Source organism: Chrysemys picta, chromosome 3 (genome assembly GCF_011386835.1).
Source record: "Chrysemys picta bellii isolate R12L10 chromosome 3, ASM1138683v2, whole genome shotgun sequence".
Classification (NCBI taxonomy): domain Eukaryota; kingdom Metazoa; phylum Chordata; order Testudines; family Emydidae; genus Chrysemys; species Chrysemys picta.
Window position 1 is genome coordinate 100908845 of NC_088793.1, and position 25849 is coordinate 100934693.

A 25849-nucleotide genomic window follows, 5' to 3' on the forward strand; every position below is an offset into this window, starting at 1 on the left:
TAGATATTAGGAAAAACTTTCCAACCATAAGGATAGCTAAGTACTGGAAGGGAGGTTGTGAAATCCCCATCACTGGAGATTTTTAAGAACAATTTAAAGAAACGTCTGTCAGAGATGGTCTAGATTTACTTGATCCTGCCTTAGCATAGGGGGTTGGACTAGATGGCCTCTCAAGGTCCCTTCCAGCCTTACATTTCTATGATTCTGTGATTCTGTTATTTCTATAACATTGCAGATGATGCAGAAGCGTGTGAAAGCTTTTGCCAATTCTGAGTTTTGTGGGATTCTCCTGCTGCAGGTATCCTCAAGTAAGTTAATGAAGCAAGGAGCAAACATATTTGATTTTCAGTATATATAGTGGGCTCAGTCTTTCAGTCCTTTCTCAGGCCATCTCCCATAGCAGCTAATGGGAATTTTCCCCTAACATTATTTCTCATACTGCAACATACTTTGTATGCATACATATATACATATTTTCCTGTTGTGGTGGGTTAAAATAAATGTGAAAAAATATTTTTATTTGTTGAAAAGTGTGTAACGTTGCACTCCGTAATGTTTTATGGAAATATGCTTATGAATGTGTATATAAGGTAACTGAAATATGCTTTATTCAAAAGGTCTCTTGTAAGGTATCATTACAAAGCTTATAATCTATCGAGTGTGTTCATCCTATTTGTATGTATGTATCATTCTTGTATCTAAAACTAGAAATATGAAATATAACTCTGAGGTCCTATTGTAACTATGTAAAGTGTGGGCCATTAATGGTGGCTTAAAATCTTAATGGCTCCCATTGACTAGAACAATTGGTTGTGAATGGGGTTATTTACCTGAAGGCCTTCCTGTGTTCGTGACCTGGGTGATGAAGAATGAGGTCTCACAGGACATGTGACCAGGTCACGTGATACTGGAATCCATCTTAAATCTGGTACTTTTCCATTTAGAAGGAGGGTTGGGGACCCAGAGAGACAAAAGATTCCCTCTTTGTGCTAAAGCTATAAAAGGGGGTGGAACAGAATAAAGGGGGTTGCAGTCATGAGAACACCCCTGCTTTCCACCTAAGATGTCTGCTGGAACTAACAAGGATTGTACCAGGGGAAAGGATTGGGCCCAGACTAGAAAGAAGTCTAGTCTGTGAAAGAAGCTTATTGAAACATCTCTGAGGGTGAGATTTACCTGTAAACAATTTCTTAATGTATTAGGCTTAGACTTGCGTGTTTTGTTTTATTTTGCTTGGTAACTTACTTTGTTCTGTCTGTTATTACTTGAAACCACTTAAATCCTAATTTTTATACCTAATAAAATCACTTTTGTTTATTAGTAAACCCAGAGTAAGTGATTAATACTTGGGGGAGCAAGCAGCTGTGCATATCTCTCTATCAGTGTTATAGAGCATGGATAATTTATGAGTTTACCCTGTATAAGCTTTATACAGAGTAAAATGGATTTATTTGGGGTTTGGATCCCATTGGGAGCTGGGTGTCTGGGTGCATTGGGAGCTGGGTGTCTGGGTGCTGGAGATAGGTGACCTGCTGAGCAGTTTTTGGTTAAAGTCTGCAGCTTTGGGGGCATGGACCAAACCTGGGTCTGTGTTGCAGGAGGCAAGCGTGTCTGGCTCAACAAGGCAGGGTTCTGGAATCCCAAGCTGGCAGGGAAAACGGGCTCAGAGGTCATTCCAGCAAGTAAGGTGACAGTCCCAAGGGGGTCTCTGTGACTGAACCCATCACAAAGTGAATATGTATTCTATAAAGAAAAATATTCTAATAGCTGTTAGGTGCTTCATACTCTGCTCTGACAAATGTGAGCACCACAGACTCAGATGCTGCTATGGCGTTTGCCTTACCATGCACCAGCATCATTCTGTATCCATCATAGTAGACCATCTTTTGAGCTTTACTGTTTTGTGTTGCTCCTAAAATGCTTGCAAGTAGTCCAGTAAGATAACTTCTGCACCCTGACAACTACAGTACACTCCTCTTTGTACAAGGGCCAGGGGGATATCTGAAACTTTCGGCTAACTGGACGTAGGGATGAACAGAAGTGCTATGGAATTTAGTGCTAGAAGCCAGAAGGAAGAGGAGGAGGAGGAGCGGTCCAGGCCAAACTGCACTTTGCCCCTGCATGCTGAAGTGCTTGAGGAGCTGCGTGACAGGGCCCAGAGGGGGGCCCAGAGGAAGGTGTAAGAGAGAAAAGGGGAAGGAAAGAGGGAGGAGAGCGCAGTGTTTGAATTACAGGGACTTGGGGTGGCAGGGTTACCTTACTATGTTTAGGGGCTACCTGCTCTCTTTTTCAACTGCACCGGTGGGGCTTCTTCCTGAAAGATTACACCATGCCGTTCTTGGCCCCCTTAGGGCTGTATGCCCCAGCACTGAATCGGTGGAGCTAAGGCCAGAGGGCATGGAAAGGGTACTGTAGTTGAAAGTGAGGGGTTACCTCACTGCAGTCTTGCAGCGCCCCTAGCACCAGGGCTCGGCCTCATGATTTTTAAGTCAATTTAATTATTTTTGTTGTCTTGCTTATCATTTGGGAATGGTTAGAATTGGCAATACTGGTGTGTTTTTTTTAAACTAAAATATCTATTCTATTACTGATTAATTTTAACTGGAAGGCTTCATGGAAAAATTGAATTTTAAGGCAGGATTGATACAGAAGAAAGAGAAAGGACTTCAAAACACAATGGAAGCATGGAAAAAGATATGGTATAGAATCCAAGATAAAAATCCACTTATATGACAACAGATTTGGCTTAATGCTTTTTATGTAACTTTGAGGATAATGAATGGCATGCTGAACTGAAGAGAGGCTTTTAATCAAGTATTTGAATTTCACTTGTGTTCTTTTTTATTTGATTGCTTTACTGTTTGTTCACAAATTAATCCTAAACACTGATTTTCAAGTACTCTCCTAACTTAAATGACAAACACAAAAAACCCTACATGTACTGACCACAACCAAAACTGTGACCTTGATCATGCTTCTCACACTTTGCCCCTGCTCAGTGTGTTTCCCTGTTATTGTGACTTACTGCAGCCCTATGATTCAGGGACTCTGATCTCATTAAAATCCTGAAACCACAGTGCCACGTGTTCAGTTCACGCCAAGATGAAATGTTCGCTGTAGCTGAGCTGAAAAAGGAGATAAAGGACTATAGCAATATCAGACGATACGACTCACAGCAAAATGTTATCTGACAAAGAAACAAATGCACATCAAAGCAGCCAGATGGAGTTAATGGGTTTACAAACAGAGGAAATTGTTAAGAAAAAAACACTCCTGAAATACAAAATACTCTGTGGCGTAAGTAGTGACTGTTCTGTTTCTTTCAGACTTTCAGAATTCTGAATGTTGTTCTTATTGCATTATAAACTTGATATTTGTTAGAGAGACGTTTCACCATGTTTAATTTAACTATATAAACTTGTCCAGTCTACACCTAATGGGATGGGAATTCTACAGGACAGATGCATGAACTTTTCTGGCAGGATTCTGAATTTTACAGTATTGGTCAGGCAGCCTCAACAATGTCAGACTATTCTGTTATCACTATAAAACTGCACTTTATGCTTTACTGAAGTACACTAACAGTTCTTTATTTGCATAGCAAAAACAAAAGCTTCAGGCTTCAATGAACTGCAACACAGAATAAATAAGCGTGTGCATCACTTTTATTGCAACATTATTATGTTTGTTGTATTACCCTAAGAGCCTATTAAAATGTATTTAGCACTTTATATGTTATGTAGTTGTTTAAAATGAGAAAAGTTAGCTTCTTGCTTTCATGGCTAAGGGAGCTGTGATTTTTATTTTATTTTATTTTTGGTCTCTGTGTGTGTTCAGATATTTCATTAGCAAATTAGAAAACACAGACAAGTAACTGGTGAATAATGCCCTTGCACCAAAGTACAGGAAAAAGTACAAAGAGTAAAGATGCAGATAATATCGCCACCCCAAAATATTAGGGTATTAGGGGTCAATACCCCCTTCTCCCTAATGAGATTGGCTTGTAAATATAAATTTGGGGTTCTTATTTGTTTTCTCTTCTTTTCTTTTCTTTTTGAGCCTTGTGTTATGCTCAGTGTACTTTTTCAGGCTTTTCTCTGTAACCAAAAAAGTCAAGAAACTCACTTCTAAAGGTGGGCGGGAAGGAATCTATGAAACTGGAAACTTCAGTAATAATGAAAACGTAGGCATGCAGAAAAGTCTGAATGGCATTAGGTACTGCCACAGAGAGCAATTCAACACCACTTAGTATCAATCTAACAAACAGAACCAGTTTAAATAGGCCAAACCAAACCCTATTTAACCATGTAATCTGTGAGGACTGTATAAACTCAATCCAAAACTGACATTTCCCATTCACTTTATTAAAGGAGATAGTAAAATAGGGTTACCATAATCCAGCAAGCAAAAAAGAGGACGGGAGGAGCCCCGCCCCTGCCCTAGCCCCGCCCCATCCTGCCCTAGCCCCGCCCCTGTCCCTCCCACTCCCCCCCCTCAGAATCCCCAACCCTCCCCCCCGCTCCTTGTCCCCTGACTGCCCCCTCCTGGGACCCCTGCCCCTAACTGCCCCCCCCAGGACTCCACCCCCTACCTAAGCCTCCCTGCCTCTTGTCCCCTGACTGCCCCCTCCTGAGACCCTCCCCCCATCCTAACTGGCCCCCTAGGACTCTACCCCCTACCTGTACCCTGACTGCCCCAATCCTTATCCACACCCCCACCCCCAGACAGACCCCTGGGACTCCCACGCCCCATCCAACCACTCTCCACCCCCTGACAGCCTCCCCCCAAACTCCCAACCCATCTAAACCCCTCTGCTCCCTGTCCCCTGACTGCTCCAATCCCTCTCCCCACTCCTGCCCCCTGACAGCCCCCCCCAGAACTCCCAAACACCCCCCCCGCTCCTTGTCCCCTGACTGCCCCCTCCTGGGACCCCTGCTCCTAACTGCCCTCCAGAACCCCACCCCCTACCTAAGCCTCCCTGTTCCTTGTCCCCTAACTGCCCCCTCCTAAGACCCCCCCTAAGTGCCCCCCAGGACCCTGCCCCCTACCTGTACCCTGACTGCCCAAAACCTAATCCACACCCCCAGAAAGCCCCCCCTGAACTCCCGATCCCCCCATCTCTTGACTGCCCCCTCCAAAACCTCCCTGCCCCTTCTCCGACCCCCTGGCCCCCTTTTTCTTGGCCTTTCTTCGCCTAATGTCTCGGTGAACTTGCTCAGGAACTGCATGAGCCACTCGTCCGGCACGCTGGGCAGCAGTGGGGGAGGAGCTCCAGACTGCTGGAGCCGATCTGCGATGCAGGGAGGGAGGGAGGGAGTGATTTCTGCTGCAGGGGGGAGGAGGAGGACGTGCTCTCTCTGGCTGAGTGTCGGAGCCCCATGTAAGTGGCACCATCCGGCCGGCTGCACTGTTAGCCGCGCGTGCTCTGCATGGGGGGGAAGTCCGGACATTTACAAATTCCCCCCAGACGCTATTTTTAGCTTAAAAAGCCGGACATGTCCGGGGGAATCTGGATGAATGGTAACCCTAAGTAAAAATATTAAAAACCTAGAAGACAAATAGAACTAAGGTCCCCCAAAGCCTTTTTATTTTATTTTTGAACATAAATATATGTTTTAGACTGTTCTGTGAGCAAAATAAAAAGATTACGAGGGAGAGTAATTGGGAGTGGAGGGTTAGCTGGAAAAGATGAGATACATGAGGGACTTGAAGTAGTAGAGTGAGATTGTATAGTTAGGTATCTAGTGGGGCTGTCAATTAATCACAGTTAACTCAAGTGATTAACTCAAAACAAATTAATTAAATTTTAAAAATTAATCACAATTAATCTCAGTTTAAATCACACTGTTAGACAATAATAGAATACCAATTTACTTTGCAATGCTGGCTATAACAAATGCCTGTTCTCATTGTCAGATGACATTGTAAATAAGAACTGGGCAGCTTTATCTCCCATAAATATAAACGATCTTGTTTGTCTTAGCGATTGGCTGAACAAGAAGTAGGACTGAGTGGACTTGTAGACTCTAAAGTTTTACATTGTTTTATTTTTGAGTGCAGTTATATAAAAAAATAATTCTACATTTTTAAGTTGTACTTTCACGATAAAGAGTACACTACAGTACTTGTATGAGTTGAATTGAAATTTCTTTTGTTTATCTTTTTCTCAATGCAAATATTTGTAATAAAAATAATAATATAAAAGTGAGCACTGTACATTCGTATTCCGTGTTGTAATTGAAATCAATATATTTGAAAATGTAGAAAACATCCATAAATATTTAAAGAAATGACATTCTATTATTGTTTAACAGTGCGATTAAAACTGCAATTAATCGCGAATATTTTTTTATAATCTCACGATTAATCATGATTAATTGTTTGACAGCCCTAGTATTTAGTAATTCTGCTCATTCCACAAGATTACAATGCTCTTTAAATTACTGTCTATCAAAAAAAATCGTGGTTCAGGAGAATTCAACCATACCTATACTTCATTCATCAATGTTTGTGGATAGTTCTGATACATTAATAAGGGCTATTGTTCAGTTTTATGGCTGCTCCAAAAATATTTCTTTGGCTTCTTATTCCTACCAGTCCACGCTGAGACTTGTGTGTATTGTGTCATTATGAGCTGGAGGGACCACACTATTTGTATATTTTAAGGCTGAATGTTCAGAAATCTAGGGGGTTTATGTAAACATTTGCATGTTGATGAATATGCATTATCTCGTTTGCATATATTGTATTTTTAATTTTTATTCATTTTTCCAAATACAACAAATATTCCAAAAATACCAGATTTATCATAATACACAAAGTAAATAAAGAAGGTTAGGATAAAGGGAGGGGAAGGGAAGCGACACATACATATCTCCAGGGTGAATGTTAATCATAGACCTCTAACAAGTCAGCCCAAATTGCTTGGAATTTTTTGGGCATTCCCTTTCTGTGGAAGGTCAGTCACATCACACACAGCCAATATTTGGTGGGGATTGACTTTTCCATTTTTGCAAGATTAATTTTTTAGTAACCAAAGCTGCTTATTGGAACCATGCTGCCTTGTTACCAGGTAATGGCCACCTATTAGGAATGTATCTAAGAATAAAATATAAGGGGGAGAGCTGTAATTTAGCATCCAATATCAGATTGGCTCTTTGACCCACTTCATACCAGAAATTATTGATACAAGGGCACTCCCACAACATACGAATTAATATAGTACCAAGGAGCTACATTTCCAACAGCATCTGAAGAAGTGTTTTTTACCCACGAAAGCTTATGCCCAAATAAATCTGTTAGTCTTTAAGGTGCCACTGGACTCCTCATTATTTCCAACAGCAGTCAGCATTTATGAGGCCCATTACCATTAGCAGGGACATCCCTACCCATACGCAAAGTATGCAGATGCGTAGGGCACTACCAAATTTTCTGGTGCTCTGTGCAGCTGTGTGCTGCTCCAGCCCCTGCCCTGCTTCTTCCCTATGCCCTCTGTCCCAGCCCCGCCTCTTCCCATGCCTGCTCTGCCCCAGCCCCGCCCCACTCCACCCCTTCCCCAAATCCCCCACCCTGCTCCGCCCCTACCCCGCCCCTTCCCGCCCATGCTCTGCCCCAGCCCCTCCCCCACTCCCCTGAGGACTGCAGCAGGGCCATGACTGCACTCATCAGCGGCGGGAAATGCAGTGACCCGGCCCCAGCCATGCTGCCGGTGAGTGCTGGGGGGGCAGTTCCCCCCTGTCTCCCAAGCCAGCCCCGCCCCCTCTGGAGGCTTGCCCCCCCATGGGGGGGAGGGCTGCGTAGGGCCCCAGAATAGCTAGGAATGGTCCTGACCATTAGTCTATGTGGGGATCAGCATATTCGAAAAAGTGTCTTTTGGTGAATAAGCCATAGTCTCAGGGCTATAGTTGCTTTTTAACGTTAGGAACAATTGTATTTCACTGCGTTGGAGGTAGTTGTGTATTCAAATCTCTATTCCAAGCAACTCTCAAGTTATCAATCTTTGGCAGAGTTTTTTGGGCCAGAAAATCATCAAAGTATCCCACTGGCCAAATGACTCCAGGAAGTTTCCTCCAAAATAATAAAAGTTCTGGAGGTTCTGGAGCTCCTGATGCATCCAGTCCAAATACATTCATAAGTAAATGCTTTAACTGGAGATATTTCCAGGTGTCATGAACATACAGCTAAGGGTAGCATAATATCCCTCCTTTGCCTGTAAAGGATTAAGAAGCTCAAATAACCTGGTTGGCACCTGACCAAAGGACCAATAAGGGGAGAAGATACTTTCAAATCTGTTGGGGAGGGTTTTTTGTTTCATATCTCTTTGTGTTCTCTCTGGGTCAGCGAGGAATCAGGGCAGGGAAAATAGATCTCCCAAAGCTATATGTGAACTAAGCATCTAAGATTACAAATCGTAAGTAATAGGAAGGAAATGTGTTAGATTATCTTTTGTTTTAGCTTGTGAATTGTCCCTGTGCTAAGAGGGAGGTTTATTCCTGTGTTTTTTAACTTTAAAGTTTTGCCTAGAGGGGAATCCTCTCTGTTTTGAATCTTATTACCCTGTAAAATTTCTTTCCATTCTGATTTTACAGTGGTGCTTCTTTTCCTTTTTTCTTTATAATAAAGTTCTGTTTTTTAAGAATCTGATTGGGTTTTTAGTGTCCTAAAAACCCAAGGGTCTGGTCTGTGCTCACCTTGGTTACCTATTTGGTTGGTATATTATTCTCAAGCCTCCCCAGGAAAGGGGGTGAAGTGGCTTGGGGGAATATTTTAGGGAAACAGGAATTCCAAGTGGTCCTTTTCCTGAATCTTTGTCTAACTCACTTGGTGGTGGCAGCAATACCATCCAAGGGTAAGGAAGAATTTTTGCCTTGGAGAAGTTTTTAACCTAAGTTGGTTGAATATAAGCTTGGGGGTCTTTCATGTGTGTCCCTACATCTGTACCCCAGAGTTCAGAGTAGGGAAGGAACCCTGACAGCAGGTCAAGCCAAATTATTGCTGAAGATCTATAAATGGTTTAATTTATCATTGTCAATTAGCTGTGACACAGTCATAATTCCTCTGTCCATCTAATCCCTCTACATCAAGGTTTTGCCACACATTTTAATGATAGGATTGCTTCATAGGACTGCCTCTACGTGGAAGAATGGATGCAAGCAGAATTTTCCAGCCATGTTTGACCAAGCTTGCCTCACAGCCATTATTGTGGGAGCTCTGGAGCCATCAAATCTATAATAATTTAACCCTACCATGCCTGAAAGAGGGAGAAGATATACCAGTTCTCATTCAATATGAACCCATGCCTGGCTCAATAAAGGGAGATAAGATAATTTTCCAAGCTGGGAAGACAAAATCCTCACAGAGAAAGGGGAAGCTGTAATTTGTTCAGAGCCAGTCTAGGTTTCTTACCTGTGCCCTAAAGGAACGTTCTGAAAATACTATTAAATTTCTTAAAGTAAGTTTGAGGAATAGAAATAGGGAGACCTCTCAGGACATACAAAATTCTAGGAAGGACATTCATCTTCATTATATTAAATTTACCCCACAAACGGAGGGTTAATGAACTCCATCTCCATAATTGTTAGCCACTTGTGCAATAATTGGTTCTATATTTATGTTAGGGATGTCCTGAATATTATTGAGAATCAGTATTCCTAAATATTTCATATAAGAGGACTGTCATTGGAAATCCCAATTCGAGAAAAGGCCTTTGTGGGCATATTTGTTAATGACTAAGATTTTGATTTAGCTCAATTAATTTTCTATCCAAAGAGGAGTCCAAATGTATTAATAGTGGCTCGAGGATTAGGAACCGTAACCTTAGGCTTAGATACATCTACAAGAGCATCATCTGCACAGAGCATCTGTTTGACCACCTTGATGCCATGAATGTGTTGAATTGCTTTGGTGGCAATGGCTGTGGGTTCTAAAGTTAAATTGAACAGAGGAGGAGAAAGGGGGCAGCCCTGCCATTTACCTCTCAATAATGGACATGGGGCAGAAATAGTACCATTGGTAACTACCCTGAAAACTGTGATAGAGCATAAAAGCTTAATCCAAACTATACATTGTTTATCAAAACCAAATTTTGCTAACACATGAAAAAGATAGTCCCAGGCTATGTGCTCAAAGGCCTTTTTGGCAGCGAAAGAAATGACAGCTAAGGGTTCTTTGGAATCTCTCAGCATACTGATAATATCAATCAGGTGATGCAAATTATCTGAGCTATGTCTATTATGAAGGAAGCCTACCTGATTTATCTGTATAATGTGTGAGAGGACTTTGTCCAGTTGCATATCAAGAGCTTTAATGAAAATCTTAGTGCCACAATTGATTAAAGAAATTGGCCTGTAATTTCTACTTAGTCCAAGGTCTTTCCCAGGTTTAGGTATAACTGAAATTACAGCTTCTCTTAGAGTAGGTGGGAGAGTTTGCTCAGTCTTGGCCTCATTGAACATATTCAATCATCTAGGTGTTAAAGTTTCACAGAACTTTTTGTAAAATTCAGTTGGGAACCTGTCAGGAGTCATTCCAATCTTCATTTCTTTTATAGCCACAATTTCTAGAGGAGCATCTAAAAGTTTCTTCTAAGACTCAGAGATCTATGGCAGAGACAATCCACTATAAAAGTGATCTCGGGCATCGTTACAGAGTCCCTCTTCAGCTAAATATAGTTTTGAATAAAACTGTTGACATTGTTTATTAATATCTAACTGTGTTGTAGATTATTTATTGCAACTATCGTGAATAGCAGCAATCTTATTTCTGTTAGTCTTTTGCTTAAGTCTGTATGCAAACAGCTTGCCAGCTCTTTTGCCAGATTTCCAGTAGTTTTGCTTTAAACAGAATAAAGCAAATTCAACCTTTTGGGACAAAAGTTTGTTGATTTTGTATCTTAGATTGTTGAGGGTTCTGAGCTTCTCTGTGGAGGGGGCAGAAGCATAATCTACATCCAAGACCTTAATTTCCTTCAAATGGGTATCAATTCTATGTTCTCTCCATTTCTTTTTAAAGGTGGCAGCTTTTTATTCTCAAGTCCTTGTCACAAACTAGATGATTTTCCAGAACTGTGCAAAAGTGATGGTCTTTTCCGTTGCTGCAGCGAGGTCCTCCTTCATATAGGTCTCCCCAAAGAGTCAGCAAACCAACAGGTGCTCCATGCTCTGCAACCCACTGCACTCACATAGATTCATGTCATTAGAGTCGCCCCATTTGATCATATTAGTCTTTGATATACCGATTTGCTTGCGCAGATGGTTCAGGCATCACCACGTTGACCAGTCTGTGTCGGCCCTCCCGGGAAGGTCCTCCTGGGGTTACAGATCTATTTCAGTGCATCCGACTGCGCACAGTCTTTCATTCCATAACTTCAGTCATGCCTTGCCAGATGTTGTATCCATAGGCACAACTCTTTCGCAATTTAAGGTGTTTGATTACTCCTGTGTGGCATAAGAGATGATGAAGCCTCTGATGAAGGCTTTAAATTCCCCTTTAGGAAATTATTTTCCATCCACTTCTCTCTTGCCACCCTTCTTTCTTCAATCCCTCCTTTGGGCATTTTTCTCCGGGGGTGCTAGAGAAGCACCTACTTCCCTTAACCCAGCAGTGGTCCCCAGCATCTTGAAATAAGGAGAGGTAGAGAAAGAAGGAACTGCTACCATTAGCTCAGGCGAGCTTGCAAAGGCAGGAGCATGGAGCTGGAGAGTGGATGGAGAGACTCAGCAGCTACCCCTTTGAACCTGATTACGTGGAACTTGGCAGCAGTTGAGGCTGGAAAGGAACCTCCTAGATGAACTCTGCTGTGGGGTGTTAGGGCAGATGCAGGTGGGGAAAGGGCCACAGCTGGGAGGGGGAGGACCAGAAGCCAGAGAGGGCTCATTTGTTTGTGTCATATCAGGCATGAGCATTCTCCTTAGTTTCTTCATCTGGCTCCTAGTCTCTATGGTCATTCTCAGCTAAGTTGCTGCAGTCTATTACTGGGGGAAGGGTGTAAAGTGAGATGCTCTAACCACTATTTCCTATTGAGTCTTCTTGTTACTTTGAGAGATGAAGCTTCCAGCTCAGGAGCCTGGGAAGGAGACCTGAAATAGTCTCCTGGAGAAAATGGGAGACTTAACAGGTCTGCATTATGGCCCTTCTTCAGGTGGGTAAGGAGACTGTGTGTCCTGATTGCAGATTAGGCTGAGGGAAGGGAGCTGTAGCTTCTCACTTGTGACTGTCAACCAGCATGTATCTTTAGCTGCCCCGAGTCTGCTCCTCTTGCTTACCAAACACCCACAGGCCTCTCTAGCCCCTCTCTAACCCCTAAATCACATGCTGATGCCTACCATTGGGCCTCCCCAGTTTGTTTGCCCTCTCAGCCCTTGTTCTTAAATCCACTCCTCCACTCAGCGTGATAGATCCATCTCCTCTGATCTGGCCGATGTGGCATACCCCCTGTGTAACAGATCTTGGTATAAGGATAAGAACTTGCTGACTGAGGATGCACCTATATAAGATGTTGGTGATGACAACTGAGGAAATGGTGGAAATGTTATTGACATCCTGAGCATAGCTACCATTATTACACAGACTGACAACCTGGAGACCTTGTTGCAGGTTGCCAAGAGTGCTTTCCATCCTATGTACTTGGCAATAAGTTTCTGGTGGCCTTTTCTTACGGTTGCAGAGCAGACCTCACCAGTGTTATCCATGCATTTGATGATCTGGGGAATGGATTACTACAATATGTCCTGTGTAGGGCTACATCAGGAAATTGCTTCTGGGAGAGAAAGTAGTTGCCTGCTTATTAATTGGGATTTCCCATATGGGGCATGTAGAGAACATCTGTGTTTCATTATAAGTACTCGTTATCAAATGATTGCCAGTTGAAACTTACATGTTTGTACAGCTCTTAGCACAATGGGGTCTTGGTCTATGACTGGGGCTCTTAGGCACTATGATAATACAAATAACAATAATTAATAATCATCTAGAAATCTTTAAGAGGTTTTGTCCCTACTCCTGTCTACTTTTCGGACTGTATCTTTTTTTTTCTATAGTTGCAATTAGTTTGAGCTGTTAGTCCCCTTGGTTTTATTAGGGGATTGGTGGCAGGGCATTCTAAGTGAGGTCTCCTAGACTCTGGAATTTATTGCCATCCTTGGTTCCCCTGAGCCTTATGTTGAGGACCCACTGGGAAAGCTTTGAGGCGTATCTTTTCCCCCCCAGCTGTTTCAAGGAAGGGAGGGGAGAACTTGGGTTCTAGAGATGATGGCTGAGAGAATAGTATTTTGGTATTGAGGAAAATAGTGATTTTTTAAATTTGATCATGGTTTAAAATCTTTTACCTATGTTAAGAGACATGATTAAAGTACAACTTTTTCAAATTACGCAAGGTGAACTGCATGCTACATTATCAATATATGTGTACTTCTTAAGATCAAAGTGTAATCACTTCAAGGCAAATGTGCTTAACATAAGTATTTTATCAAGTGCTGCCTCCCTCCTTAGTTATGAGGAAGCTTTTTTGTTTTAAGTGGAAAGCAAATTCATAGATTCACCAGTCCCTCCCACCTCTGCAAGCAAATACATCCCTGCTTACCACGTCGGATTACTCACTAGTTAAAGGGGAGACATTTTTGTGGTAGCTTGTTGCTAAAATATAAGCAGCACATCACAAATTTTACTTTTATGCCTACAACTACAGACTCTCTCTCACACCTCTCAGCTCAGGATCGCCCCATTTTTTTCATTTGTTAGCATTCATAGATACTACTGATGGACAGCATATGTGATAAAGTTCAAAGATTCCAAGGCCAGAAGGGACCATTGTGATCATCTAGTCTGTATAACCCAGGCCATAGAACCCAAAATAATTCCTAGAGCATATCTTTTAGAAGAACATCCAGTCGTGCTTTAAAATGTGTCAGTGATGGAGAATCCACCATCACCCTTGATAATTTGCATCAATGGTTAATTGCTGTCACTGTTAAAAATGTACTCTTAATTTCCTGTATGAATTTCTCTAGTATTAACTTCCAGCCATTGGATCCTGTTATATCTTTCTCTACTAGATTGAAGCCCATTATTAAATATTTGTTTCCCATGTAGGTATTTATAGACTGTAATCAAATCACCCTTCAACCTTCTTTTTGTTAAGCTAAATCATAGAATCATAGGACTGGAAGGGACCTCAAGAGGTCATCTAGTCTGGTCCCTTGCACTAATGACAGGACCAATTATTATCTAGGCCATTCCTAACAGGTGTTTGTGTAACCTGCTCTTAAAAATCTCCAATGATGGAGATTCCACAACCTCCTTGGGCAATTTATTCCAGTGCTTAACCACACTGACAGTTAGGAAGTTTTTCCTAATGTCCAACCTCAACCTCCCTTGCTGCAATTTAAGCCCATTGCTTCTTGTCCTATCCTCAGAGGTTAAGAAAAACAATTTTTCTTCCTCCTCCTTGTAACAACCTTTTACATACTTGAAAACTGTTATGTCCTCTCTCAGTCTTCTCTTTTCCAGACTAAATAAACCCAATTTTTTCAATCTTCCCTTATAGGTCATGTTTTCTAGACCTTTAATCATTTTTGTTGCTCTTCTCTGGACTTTCTCCAGTTTGTCCACATCTTTCCTGAAACGTGGCATCCAGAACTGGACACAATACTCCAGTTGAGGCCCTAATCAGTGCAAAGTAAAGCAGAAGAATTACTTCTCATGTCTTGCTTACAACACTCCTGCTAATACATCCCAGAATGATGTTCACTTTTTTTGCAACAGTGTTACACAGTTGACTCATATTTAGCTTGTGGTCCACTATGACCCCCAGATCCCTTTCCGCGGTACTCCTTCCTAGGCAGTCATTTCCCATTTAGTATGTGTGCAACTGAGTGTTCCTTCCTAAATGGAGTACTTCACATTTGTCCTTATTGAATTTTATCTATTTATTTCAGATCATTTATCCAGTTTGTCCAGATCATTTTTAATCCTATCCTCCAAAGTACTTGCAATCCCCTCCCAGCTTGGTATTGTCCTCAAACTTTATGAGTGTACTCTGTATGCCATTATCTAAATAATTGATGAAGATATTGAACAGAACTGGACCCAGAATGGATCCCTGTGGCACCCAACTCGTTGCCCTCCCAGCATGACTGTGAACCATTGATAACTACTCTCTGGGAATGGTTTTCCAACCAGTTTTGCATCCATGTTATAGTAGCTCCATCTAGGTTGCATTTCCCTAGTTTGTTTATGAGAAGGTCATGCAAGACAGTATCAAAAGCTTTACTAAAGTCTGGATATACCACATCTACCACTTCCCCCCCTATCCACAAGGCTTATTACCCTGTCAAAGAAAGCTAACAGGTTGGTTTGACATGATTTGTTCTTGACAAATCCATGCTGTCTGTTACTTATTACATTATTATCTTCTAGATCTTTGCAAATTGATTGCTTAATTGGCTCCATTATCTTTCCAGATACAGAAGTTAAGCTGACAGGTCTGTAATTCCCCAGGTTGTCCTTATTTCCCTTTTTATAGATAGGCAAATATGGTGCCATTTTCCAGTCTTCTGGAATCTCTCCCATCTTCCATGACTTTTCAAATAGATTGAGCTCTTTGAATCTATCACTATAAGGCATGTTTTCTAATCCTTTAATCATTCATGTGGCTCTTCTCTGAACCCTCTCCAGTTTATCAACATTGTATAAGTACTGGGGTGTGGGCGGTCATGCCTAATGGTTAGAGTTGGAAGCTAGGAATCAGTGCTGGGGGCAGAGCTGGATACAGAGTCATGTGTCAAGACAAAGGTCAGAGCTGGAGTCTGAGTCAGGGGTAGGGTGTAGGAGCAAGGTCCTGGAGTGAGGTGGGAAAGCAGGAACTGGGAGCAGACAGGGATCTGAGAAAAGCGGGGTTGGCATAGCTGGGATGCAGGAACCGGCTGGAAGGCAGGGCTCAGAAATCAGGTGAGTAGGCAGGGTCCACAATAGCAGCCAGCCAAAAATTCACATAGCTACTCAGACACCTTCCTGTGCTTCCTTTTGGCTTAAGTAGTGTGTTTGAGGCAATCAGTGGGGCTGGACGTTTCCCCCAGTCAGGAGTTTTGTGAGTGACGCTCTCGGTGAGCTAAAGCTCCATCAGCCCCTCTCTCCACAGGTTCCAGGTGGTAGCCATGGTTTGAGCACTGCGTGGGGAGCTGTGGGACTGGCTCTGAGACCCCCAATCCCTCACACATCCTTCTTGAATTGTGGGCACCAGAACTGGACACAATATTCCAATACAGGGCACACATGCCAAATACAGAAGTATAGTAACCTCTCTACGCCTACTTGAGAGTTTCCTGTTTATGAAACCCAAGATTGCTTTAGCTCCTTTGGCCACAGCATTGCACTGTGAGGTCATGTTCAGCTGATTATCCATCACAACCCCCTAATCTTTTCAGAGTCACTACTTCCCAGCATAAAGTCCCCCATTCTGTAAGTACATTCTTTGTTCCTACTTACTTAAGACAATACCTTACATAGGATACAGGTCTGTAGCTTCCTTGTGTTACTGCTGAGTAAAATAAAAGGCTAAGCTAGCTCTATGGGCTATAACACTTACATTTTGCCATATTAAAATGCATATGGTTTGCTTGTGCCCAGTTTACCAAGCGATCCAGATCACTCTGAATCAGTGACCCCTCCTCTTCATTATTTACCACTCCCCCAATTTTTGTGTCACCTGCAAATGAAATACCTCACAGTATATGACTTTTTTTGTGACAGATTCTTTTAGTCTCTTTGGTGGTTATATCACTTGGACTAGGCTTGGGACTAGGACTAAAACATGAAGACCAAGTACAAGGTACGTTTACAATATTTTCAGTACAATATTAATTTACGCTTCCATCCAGCAAAGCATTTAAACAGAGGATTTCACTAAAAATAAACTGTGGATATTCAACACTTGTGACAATTAGGTCCTAGGTTTCTCAGGGTGGGCAACATAAAAAGGAGGCCCCCCCAAAAATTGGTGGACAGCTTTAAAAAATGTGGCCTTAATGGCTGTGCCTCAGTTCCCCATCTGTAAAATGGGGGTGATAATACCTGCCTTACAAGGATGGGGAGGCTTAATTAAATAATGTTTGTAAAATAAGTTGCGATAGAAGGTACTCCACAGTTGCAAATTATTACTGCAAAATGACAAACTTCATACATAATAGCACTTGATGCTTTTCGTGCCCCACTTATTAAGTATATTCAGCATCTTTGAAGTGCTTAATATTAGAACTGGTTGGGCATTTTTTGACAAAATGAAAATTCTGCAAAATCGTGGGGAATTTTTTATTTTTTTTTTGTCAGGAAAATCAAAACAAAATATTTGGTTTCAGGTTGGGCGATCTCAAATAGAAACAATTCAATCTGTTGAACCAAACTGAAACACTTCATTTTTCGTCAGTTTGACATTTATCTGTATTCACCCGAACTGCAGCAGTGCATCACAGGAGATGTAGTTTGGATGCCTCATGCCCCCACTATCCTCCAGTTGCCAGGCTCCCTGGCTAGACTAGAGGTCCCACAATGGACCACACTCTCCCCTCTAGCTGATGATGCTGTGCAGTATGTGAGTCACATAATCATGCTGCATTATGAGAGATAGTCTGGGTTAAGAGCTGAGGGTGATGGGCCAAGTAAGTATACAGCAGCTCCCAACTGACATTTGTCTGAACTTTCCATTCCATGAGAAAATTTGCTATTTCGACTTTTCATCCTGATTCTATACAAAAACATATTGAAATGTCCGAATTTCCCATGTGATGGAAATTCTGATTTTTGATCAGCTCTAATTAATAATGAGAACTAGTCTAGTTAGAATGCAATGGAGAGTTGTCCGGAGGACAACAATTCCATTTCATGGCAGTTCTTGAAGTTTCAAAATTTGTTTTCATTCTGCACTGGAACAAAATCAAAACTTTTTGAATGCTTTTGCGAAATGGAAATGCATTGAAACATCTGTTTTCAGATCAAAAGCCTGAGCTTTTCAATTCAGTCTCTCTCTTGTCAGAAGTGACTGGAGAATTCTTGACCCAAAAAAGGCCCTTTCAAACAAAAACTTTGCTGAAACCATTATGCGTCCATAAAACATTTTGGCTTTGACAAAACAACTTACTTTGATGAAATTTTATTTTGTCAAAAATGTCCCAACCAGCTCAGTGCACTGTCAACAATTGGATAGCTTCGTTTAAATCAATTCTATCTGTGCAGCCACAGAATGATGATGAAATGTTTTTTTCCTCATTCTTACGGCACCTATGTTAATGTGTTAAACTTGTTTCCCTACTCTTCCCCACTCATTATTTTTCTTGCTTGTTTCCTTCTTCTAGCGTCTTGTGATATTCTTTGTAACTATGATGATGAACTGTAGTTACTCTTCAGTGACTCTTAACCAAATAATATGATGTATTGTCAACTTGCCATGTAACATTTATTGACACATAGAGCCTGATTCTCCATTGCTTTCCCTCCTGTGGAATCAATTACGCCTGTACAAAATAAATGCAAAGTGGTGTAAAATGTTAGCAGATCAGAATACAATATTTTATAACCACTTTGCCCTGGTGTATTTGACTGCAAGCTGCAGGGCAATTGTGAATCAAGCCCTTTTACTCTTACTACTTTCATTATGACTGGCCTAGCTTATGAAATAGTAACACAACAGCAAGCAGTTGCAATACAAAATCAGAGATATTAAATCTTGTGATAATGGCTTTGATCCTATTGGATAAACTTAAGTATTCAAAGTAAATTTCATGATAGCTCCCATAATAATTCTGCAATATCTCAAGTTTTTGAAAAATATAATTAGACCTCTGCACCTGAATATTCTATTTTTCTATTATGTATTCTCTAAACAAATAATAAAAAGGAATTTAATATTGTGAGGAGTATGAAAGCTTGCATTTCAAATAGAAAAAAAGAATTACACTGCTCCTGAGTTAGGCTATATCTACAGTGCACAGTTAACCTGGGTGAGTGGCATTCAGGTTAGTCCAACCTGGGTGTGAGCACCACCACAGCAAAGCCATATTTGCATTACTATGTCCTAACTGTTTCTGCACTTGTCCATGTGTGTCTGGGGGCACATGCCATGGTTCTTTGTAATGAGAAACTCTAGGAGTCTTTCTCAGTCAATTGTGGGAGAGCTTGTTTGTCCTTCAGGGAGAATTGTGGGAAGGGCAGTGGAGGACTGTTAACATTTTACAGTGGGGCAGGTGCCAGCCCAAATTAGAGTAGAACCCAACCTGGGCTCTAACCCACACCCCTCAGCTGGGTAAACAAGCTGGGCTTAAAGCACCTCCAAACATGGGTCAGAGATTTTTCTATGTGGATGGTAGGGGGTTTGGGCTAAAACCAGAAAAACCCAGATTAACTGTGTAGTGTAGACATACCCTGAGACTCAGCATACCATGAGAGAGCTGTTTTGACACAAAGTTTTTTGTGAACATATATGACTGTATCTGTTTATATAACTTTAAAATTAATAGTTTACAATATTTTTTTAGTTTCAATTTTGTTTACAAGGACTGTTTACCTAGTCTGAATTTCATCTTTTCCCCGTGTCATTATTCTTCAAAATATTCATATTATTTTTATTTTTATAATTATCCTAATTTTACACACACACACAGAGTTTTGTGTGGACGTCACCCAACTTTGATGGAAATAAGCTCATATTATTAATTTTACTAAATGTGTTGACAAGTGTTTCGGGAAATAGTTTTTGACAATTATTCAGAACATTCTGACTCTAGGCTCCTGGCCATGTCCTATTTAATTGTTGCATTCTTAAGGATTGGAATAACTTTAGTGCTAAAACCATCTTTTGTTCTCTTTACAGTCAGCTGCAGAAACAGATGTAATGAGCCATTTAATAAAAAGGGGCAGGGCTGCCAGTGTGATGGTGGCTGTAAAGAGCTTCAAAACTGCTGCTGGGATTATGAGGGTACCTGCCTGGAACCAAGTACGTTCCCATAAATGTGAGATTTGTTAGCCTAGTCTTTTTATTAATTTTTCTGGAGGGAGGGTGAGGGGAAATGAAAAATGTGCTATGTTTGCTTATTCTGCCACAAGTACAGATGCAAAAAAGTCTCTTGGCCATCTTTTGTTTTTTAGAGACTTGTTATGGCACGTGGTGAATTCTGGGGCTGTCGTATGTATGTTGAATGCATGTTGCTACCTCCCTCTCAGAAGTGAGTGGATTAATGAATGCCCCCAGTACCCTGTGTTCTGAATAGTATGCAGCACACAATGGTATGTTGGCGGGATGAATTGGATCCATGGGCTACAAAGTTCTCTAGCAGACTTGTCTGCTACTATATCACATCTAATGTCTTTTCCCTGCATGTTCCTTTCTCTGTCCATTCACTCTAACAGTTCCCGTGACAGCTTCTTGGAATCCATCTCTCCTATTCTGTTCTCTCTCTCTCTCTCTCTCTCTCTCACACTCCTGTTCTGTAACATGTAGAAGTTCCTTCATTCTTCCGTCTGTTTGCCATCTGCTGGGAGTCACGCAACATTTGTTCCTTGCTGTTCTTTCTCTTCCCTCAGAGACTATTGATTCAAATCTGCTCCCAATAGTGTCAATGGGCTTGTCAGTCCTGCTGATTTCACCACAGATATATACATTCAGTGCTCTGAACTGAATTGTGTTTTTTTCTTCATACGAAAACACAACTGTGACATACCAAGGGTACAATCCAGGATAATGAATAGCTATGTCACCCCTGCCCTGTAACCTGGGGTGCCCTTTACAATATCTTGCTGGTGCAGCCTCCAACCTGGTCTGCTCACAGACAGCCTCCAGCATGAAAGTCACTTCCAGCTATGTCTCTGTGTGTGCTGCAGCCAGCCAGCCACATCTTGGCTCTTACCAGCCTTGGTTATATTGCAGGGTGATCCCAACACACCTCCAGCCCTAGATCTTCCCTCCGAAATGCATGTTGTATACTGCCCAGCCCTGTCCTGGACAGTACAAATATGCTAAGTCCATTATTCCTTGAAGGGAACATATATGCACACAACTTGTTGTCCCAAATAGAATTGCCCAGCCACTTCAGCTTGAATACACTGGGTTAGATAAAACAGTAAAACAAGTTTATTAACTACAAAAAGATAGATTTTAAACAAGTATAAGTAATGAGGCATAAAAATCAGAAATGGCTACAAGAAAAATAAAGATAAAACCCTTCTGGTGCCTAACTTAACAAGCTATATTACATTCGATCACAGTTTCGCACCATATACTTTTAGCAGTCTTATACACCAAACTCTTTAGGTAAGAACCCCTCATACAGAGTCCAACAACTGCTTCCTTTGTCTCTTCAGGTGCAGTGAATGCAATGGGCCGGGAGAGAGAGAGAGAGAGAGAGAGAGAGAGAGGAGTACCTTGGGGTGTTTGTCCCTCCTTTTTATAGTTTCAGTCCCTCTCTTGAAAAACATTTACACCTGGAACCAGGGGATATAATGTCTATGTGGAAAGATGTTCCCTGATGATTTTTTCACTTGTTTCAACTTCCTTTGTCTTCCCTTCCTGGTTGATGACTCTCTTTACTGCTTAAATGCAAATTAAGCAGAGCACACATTCCTTTGTTTAGGCCAGACCTGTTTGCCAACTTCTGTTTGGGCAAGGCTGTGGGGATTGGAATATGTGTTAAGAATACCATACAGGGGAATCTTATAACTTCAACTACAATGTTGCCACACATATTTTACCAGGACAATACTGACCGCAAATTATGAGTTTTCAAATGATGCCTTACAAGGCATACTTTGTACAAAGATTATTACAGTAGTGTGTAGGGCATGAACACAGGGGTGAATTCTATCACAACAACCAATTAATAATTTTTCAGCTCAGATATGGACATGCACTAAACTCCGTTGTGGTGAGACACGGATAACTGGAAGCCACTGTTCTTGTTCTGAAGACTGCCTGGAGAAAAAAGACTGCTGTGTAGACTACAAAAGTATTTGCAAAGGTAAACCAAAAATTAATATTTAAAAGTGTTATTTGCTATATTATAGGGATATTTACAGGAAGCTACCCAAGTGAATATACATGAAATACATATAAAATAAACATATGGGGCTTCATAATTGTTAGCAACTCTGATAAAACCCTTCTGGTGCCTAACTGAATTTCTACAGCTTTTATTTGAACAAGTTTAGGTTTCTTGTAGCTGTAAATGTGTTTGAGTGCCTGAGACACTGGCTGCTTTAATTATAATTAATGGAGATATCCCATCTCCTAGAACTGGAAGGGACCTTGAAAGGTCATCGAGTCCAGCCCCCTGCCTTCTCTAGCAGGACCAAGTACTGATTTTGCCCCAGATCCCCAAGTGGCCCCCTCAAGGATTGAACTCACAACCCTGGGTTTAGCAGGCCAATGCTCAAACCAGTGAGCTATCCCTCCTGTGGTGAAACAGCTGATATTTAGGTTTGTGAGAAGGAAGGTGATTGCTGGACAGGAATGTAGTATGAGTAAAATTAAATCCTAAGAAACACGAAAGATATTATTATTGCAGTAGCACCCAAAATGTGCTTTCCCAAAATGGAAGAAGGTACAGTCCCTGCTCTGAACTGTGTGAAATCTAAAAAACATATCACAACCATCCCTAATGTAACTTTTTCATTATAAGCACATTTTAAAATTTATTTTAACATTGTTTAAGACACTAGACCCTATATATCAAGCACTGTTTCTTTAGGGAGTGTAAGATGAGTCCACGAGCTGAAGATAGCAGATAGAATTACTGGGTAAATCACACATGCACCTGAGAAGTGGGGCTAGAACCCTTAGTCCTTTATTTCTGAAAACATGGGTCTCTGCCCAGGAGTGCTGGAAGCTCCCTAGAAGTGGGGGGGCCAGTGGCACCCAAACCAGGGCCCTGTCCCCTGCTCTGCCCCTTCCCCCGAGGCCCTGTCCTTGCTCCGTCTCTTCCCACAGGCCCTGCCCAGACTCATTCCTTTTTGCCCTCTCCCCCTGACACTCACCCTTAAAGTAGGTAAAAAGTGGGAGGACTATGCCTTTTAAAAGTGGTGGGGTCATGGCTTCTTGGCCCCCCTTTTCCGGTGCCCTTGCTCTGCCACTTGTCCTAAAGAAGATCTTCCTTAACAGATAATAGCAGTAGTTCTCCTTACTTCTTTGTGGGTCAGCCACTGGCGGGTGATATCAGACTCTCCCACACACAAAGACAGCATTTAAAGTGGACTTTTAGAGCAGTGTCATGAACTCCATTGCATCCTGGGCACTTTGCGGTGCAGAAATACACGACACTGCTTCAGTATTTCAGTTAAAAGCACCTCCCTCCCTTAAATCTTCAGCAGTCCAAAATACACAGATGGAAAAAGAAATTTAACTTAAATATAGAATCTGATTTTAATTGTGTAAGATTGATTAAACTCCTAGATTAGAGATGGATCCGAGCCACAGATTTTGGATCCTGATTTAAAGACCCCCAAACCCCCCAACCTAAAATTCATGGCTGTTGGGTTTGAAATTTTCATAAGGATGTTCAGATCTGAGATTTTCATTTGACTCATATATATTGGGTTCAATCATTAAATGTGGACTCAGATTCAGGTTTGGATTCCCAAAACCAATGACGTTTAGGGGCGTTTGGATCTGAGAGTTTAATTATAGTCCATTGCTATTTCAAACAATGCACAAAATAGGTGCCTGGAGTTACATGGTACTTTAATGAGAACATTGTGGCATGTTGTTATAGATCAGGGGCGGGCAAACTTTTTGGCCTGAGGGCCGCATCAGGTTTCAGAAATTTAATGGAGGGCCGGCCCCCGCCCCCATCCATCCCCCCCCTCAGGACTCCTGCTCCATCCAATCCCCCCTGTTCCCTGACGGCCCCCCAGGACCCCTGCCCCATCCACACACCCCTGCTTCCTGTCCCCTGACTGCCCCCGGAACTCCTGCCCCTGACTGCCTCCCGCCGCCCCATCCAACCCCCCCTCCTTCCTGACTGTCCCCCCGGGATCCCTGCCCCCATTCAACCCCGCTGTTCCCTGCCCTCTGATCACTCCACCCCGTGACCGTCCCCCTGAACTCCCCTGCCCTCTATCCAACCCCCCTTGCTGCCTGCCCCCTTACCTTGCTGCCTGGAGCACTGGTGACTGGTGGCGCTACAGCCGCACTGCCTGGCTGGAACCAGCCACACAACCGCGCAGCTCAGAGCACCAGGTCAGGCCAGGCTCTGCAGCTGTGCTGCCCCAGGAGCTGGCAACCCCACCGTCCAGAGCATTGTGCCGGCAGCGCGGCAAGGTGAGGCTGTGGGGGAAGGGGAACAGCGGGGAAGGAGCCGGGGGCTAGCCTCCCGGGCCAGGAGCTCAGGGACCGGGCAAGAGGGTCCCGTGGGTTGGATGTGGCCCATGGGCCGTAGTTTGCCCACCTCTGTTATAGATACTTTAGCATTTCTATAGGAACAATCCAATGTAGACTCCAACCCAAAGAACCTGTCTCCAACCTTTTTTGTGTGTTCTGTATGCAAATTTGTTAATGGATATAGCAAAAATGCCACTGGCAAAACAAACCATACTTCATGACTATGATGTCAGAGGGTATAAAGGATCTATAGATTCTATACCACCCTGCATCTATAAGTGGACTTCTTTGAAATTGTGAGGTGGGAAGCAATCAAAAAAACTATTTCAAAGTTGTAATCATAATACCAGAACCTGTTCTCACCCCTTCTCATGGCTGTATTCAATTTTCACTTTTTATTTAGATGTATAATTGCTGGCTTTAATAATATTCAATGAAGGTCACTGTGAAAATGGTTATTGTTTCTGCCTGCCTTGGGATCCTTAGTGGGATGGCTTTTCTGTGGGAGGGAGAAGACTTATTTAAAAAAAATCCACAGCTTTTTCTGCCCCATCAGTTCTTTCTATTATTCCTTTCCTCTTTGGTTTGTCCTTCTTGCCTCTCTCATGACTCCTTTTGTTTTTCTAAAGAGACTCTATTGGATCATTAGCATATGATAAATGTTTATGAGCATTAAGCAGAGTTTCAGAAAATCACAGGGGTTGGAAAGGAAACTGCTTTGTGTTGTATATTTACTTTTCTACAGTGCTGCAGTGACACCTTTGTGCTTTTCAGGTGAAACGCCTTGGGTGAAAGAAGCATGCCCGTCACTCAACACTTCTCAGTGCCCAGAAGGGTAGGATGATTTGTTCACTTATCAGTCTGCAAATGGAATTTTTTTTGCATTTTTCTTTTAAACATTGTAACTGAATCTTTTCTGATGGAGAAAAATGTTATAACAATCAGAAATAACAAAGTGCACAAATTTTGGGACGCTTGTAATAAGAAATAATTCTTATTTATACAGTGCCTAAAATTGCATTAGTTGTTTTGTAGCATTTGAAAAAGATTACTTCCTTGGAGAGAGCACAGTTTAAACTTTAGACAACACGCGAGTGACAGCAACAGGCAATTGGAAGAGCACAGGGCAAGGGATACAACCATATGGTCATTTAATAGCATTTGTTATATGTGGGCATCTTGATGGTTCTGATATTATGGAGTGTGTGTGTATCTTGATGGTTCTGACAATGTCAGAACCATCAAGATGCCCACATATAACAAATGCTATTAAGTGACCACACTGTTGTGTGTGTGTGTGTGTGTGTGTATATATATATATATATATATAAAATACACACAAACTGACAACTCATATGTGGAAGTGACATCCAGAGTATGGGGTGGTCACAACACTCACAAGTGATGAAGTCAGGAGTTATCCACAGGTTATCCCAAACTCATGCTGATAATACCTTCATCCAAGCTATCAGCATATATTATGCCCAGCACGCT

The 25849-nt window shown here is 42.0% G+C and overlaps 1 protein-coding gene across 3 annotated transcripts in view; it reads left to right on the forward strand.

Moving 5' to 3' along the window:
• ENPP3 (ectonucleotide pyrophosphatase/phosphodiesterase 3) overlaps nt 1-25849 on the forward strand; it is an 89947-nt gene that overhangs the window by 12632 nt on the left and 51466 nt on the right. Inside the window, exons 1-5 of one of the 3 annotated variants that reach the window (XM_005280281.4) lie at nt 3057-3297; nt 16747-16825; nt 19859-19981; nt 21873-21998; nt 25130-25190. In XM_005280281.4, coding sequence (XP_005280338.2) covers nt 3181-3297; nt 16747-16825; nt 19859-19981; nt 21873-21998; nt 25130-25190 — 506 coding nt within the window. In that variant the 5' untranslated portion in view covers nt 3057-3180. Of the gene's footprint in view, nt 1-3056; nt 3298-16746; nt 16826-19858; nt 19998-21872; nt 21999-25129; nt 25191-25849 lie in introns of those variants that run through there. The other 2 variants (XM_042848172.2, XM_065588647.1) reach the window with 2 other exon arrangements.